Genomic DNA, 1,557 nt, shown 5'->3' with positions numbered 1-1,557 from the left:
AACCCATTAAGGCTTACCTAGAAAATGTCTATGAAAATTCTATGCGAACTATAAATGTGCCTAATTGCTCTCTTTCCTATTCTCTATTCATTGTCCTCACAGGGAGTTTTTCCTCCTTCCCCAGATCACAATATTCTACTCCGTTTGTAATTTGCGCTTCTCTATGAGATAATGGTAAAGTACTATCTGTGCATATAACAGTCAAGTTGCCTGAACTCAGTCTTCACCCCAGAGACTGCACCTCCCTCTGGGGTGCACGCTGCTCCTACAGTCTGAGCCACAGTAAACATTCTTCTTTCGTTGGTACAGTGCATGATTTTCTTAGTTTTTGTCAATATATTGGTGGCAAGCAATGGAATTTCATGCCTTGATTAATTAACTTGCTCTCATTTTTCCTCCTTTCCAGGACAAAATCTACTTCCATGGCGATAAAGAACCAGACTTTGGTTACAGAGTTCATCCTGTTGGGCATCCCCCACACAGAGGGATGGGAAACTGTGCTCTTTGCTGTTTTCGTGATCTTCTACCTCTGCACTCTGCTAGGAAACCTGCTCATCCTTGTCGCTGTGGTGTCTGATTCTCACCTCCACACTCCTATGTATTTCTTTCTTTGTAACCTCTCTGTGCTGGACATCAGTTTCTCTTCTGTGAGTATCCCAAAGATGTTGGCTAACCTGCTGGTGAGGAACCAAGTCATCTCCATGGGTGGTTGCATGTGTCAGGTCTTTTTCTACCACTTCCTAGGCAGCACTGAGTGCCTGCTCTACACGGTGATGGCATATGACCGATTTGCTGCCATCTGCCACCCACTGCGTTACACCGTCATCATGAACCACCGGGTGTGTGCCCTGCTGGCTGCTGGTACCTGGTTCACCAGCTCTTTTCATGCCACGATTCTAACTACGCTGACTTTCCAACTGCCATACTGTGGGTCTAACGAAGTAGACTATTTCTTTTGTGACATCTTCCCTGTGGTCAAACTGGCCTGTGGGAATACCGTCATCATTGAGACAGTGAGCTTCACCAACATCGGCGTTATACCCATGACATGTTTCCTGCTCATCCTTGTTTCCTACGTCCGTATTGTCCTTGCAGTCATAAAGATGCAGTCTGCGGAAGGGAGGCGCAAGGCAGCCTCTACCTGTGCCTCCCACCTCTCAGTGGTCACGCTGTTCTTTGTGCCCTGTGCCCTCATCTATACCCAGCCCTCTTTGAGTGAGGTGCTGGTAACACCACTACAAATCTTTGGCTATGTCATCACTCCCACACTGAACCCCACCATCTATACTCTGAGAAACAAAGATGTCAAGGGAGCCCTGAAGAAACTGGTTGGAAGATAGATTGTTTCAGAAGGTCACTGGTATTCTTCAGGGTAAAGGTGATTTTTTTTTTACCTCCTCATTTGTGTATTAAATTAATTTTTAAGAAACATATCCATCACAGGTATAACGGTCTTTCTAACACAAAGGCAGCTGAGAACCAATTCTGTTACAAATCTGTGACATCTTCTCATCTAATAAAAGAACAGGGATCAGCAAACATTTTCATTAAAGGTCA

The 1,557-nt window shown here is 45.0% G+C and overlaps 1 protein-coding gene across 1 annotated transcript; it reads left to right on the top strand.

The window, feature by feature from the left end:
* Positions 1-422: 422 nt before the first annotated feature.
* LOC118968790 (olfactory receptor 10D3-like) lies at positions 423-1,340 on the top strand. Its single transcript, XM_037000802.2, has one exon. The coding sequence runs from the start codon at positions 423-425 to the stop codon at positions 1,338-1,340; it is 918 nt and encodes a 305-aa protein (XP_036856697.2).
* The last annotated feature ends 217 nt before the right edge of the window (positions 1,341-1,557 follow it).

Source organism: Manis javanica, chromosome 6 (genome assembly GCF_040802235.1).
Source record: "Manis javanica isolate MJ-LG chromosome 6, MJ_LKY, whole genome shotgun sequence".
Taxonomy (NCBI): domain Eukaryota; kingdom Metazoa; phylum Chordata; class Mammalia; order Pholidota; family Manidae; genus Manis; species Manis javanica.
The sequence above is the reverse complement of the archived record's forward strand: the minus strand, read 5'-3'. Positions and strand labels throughout refer to the sequence as shown.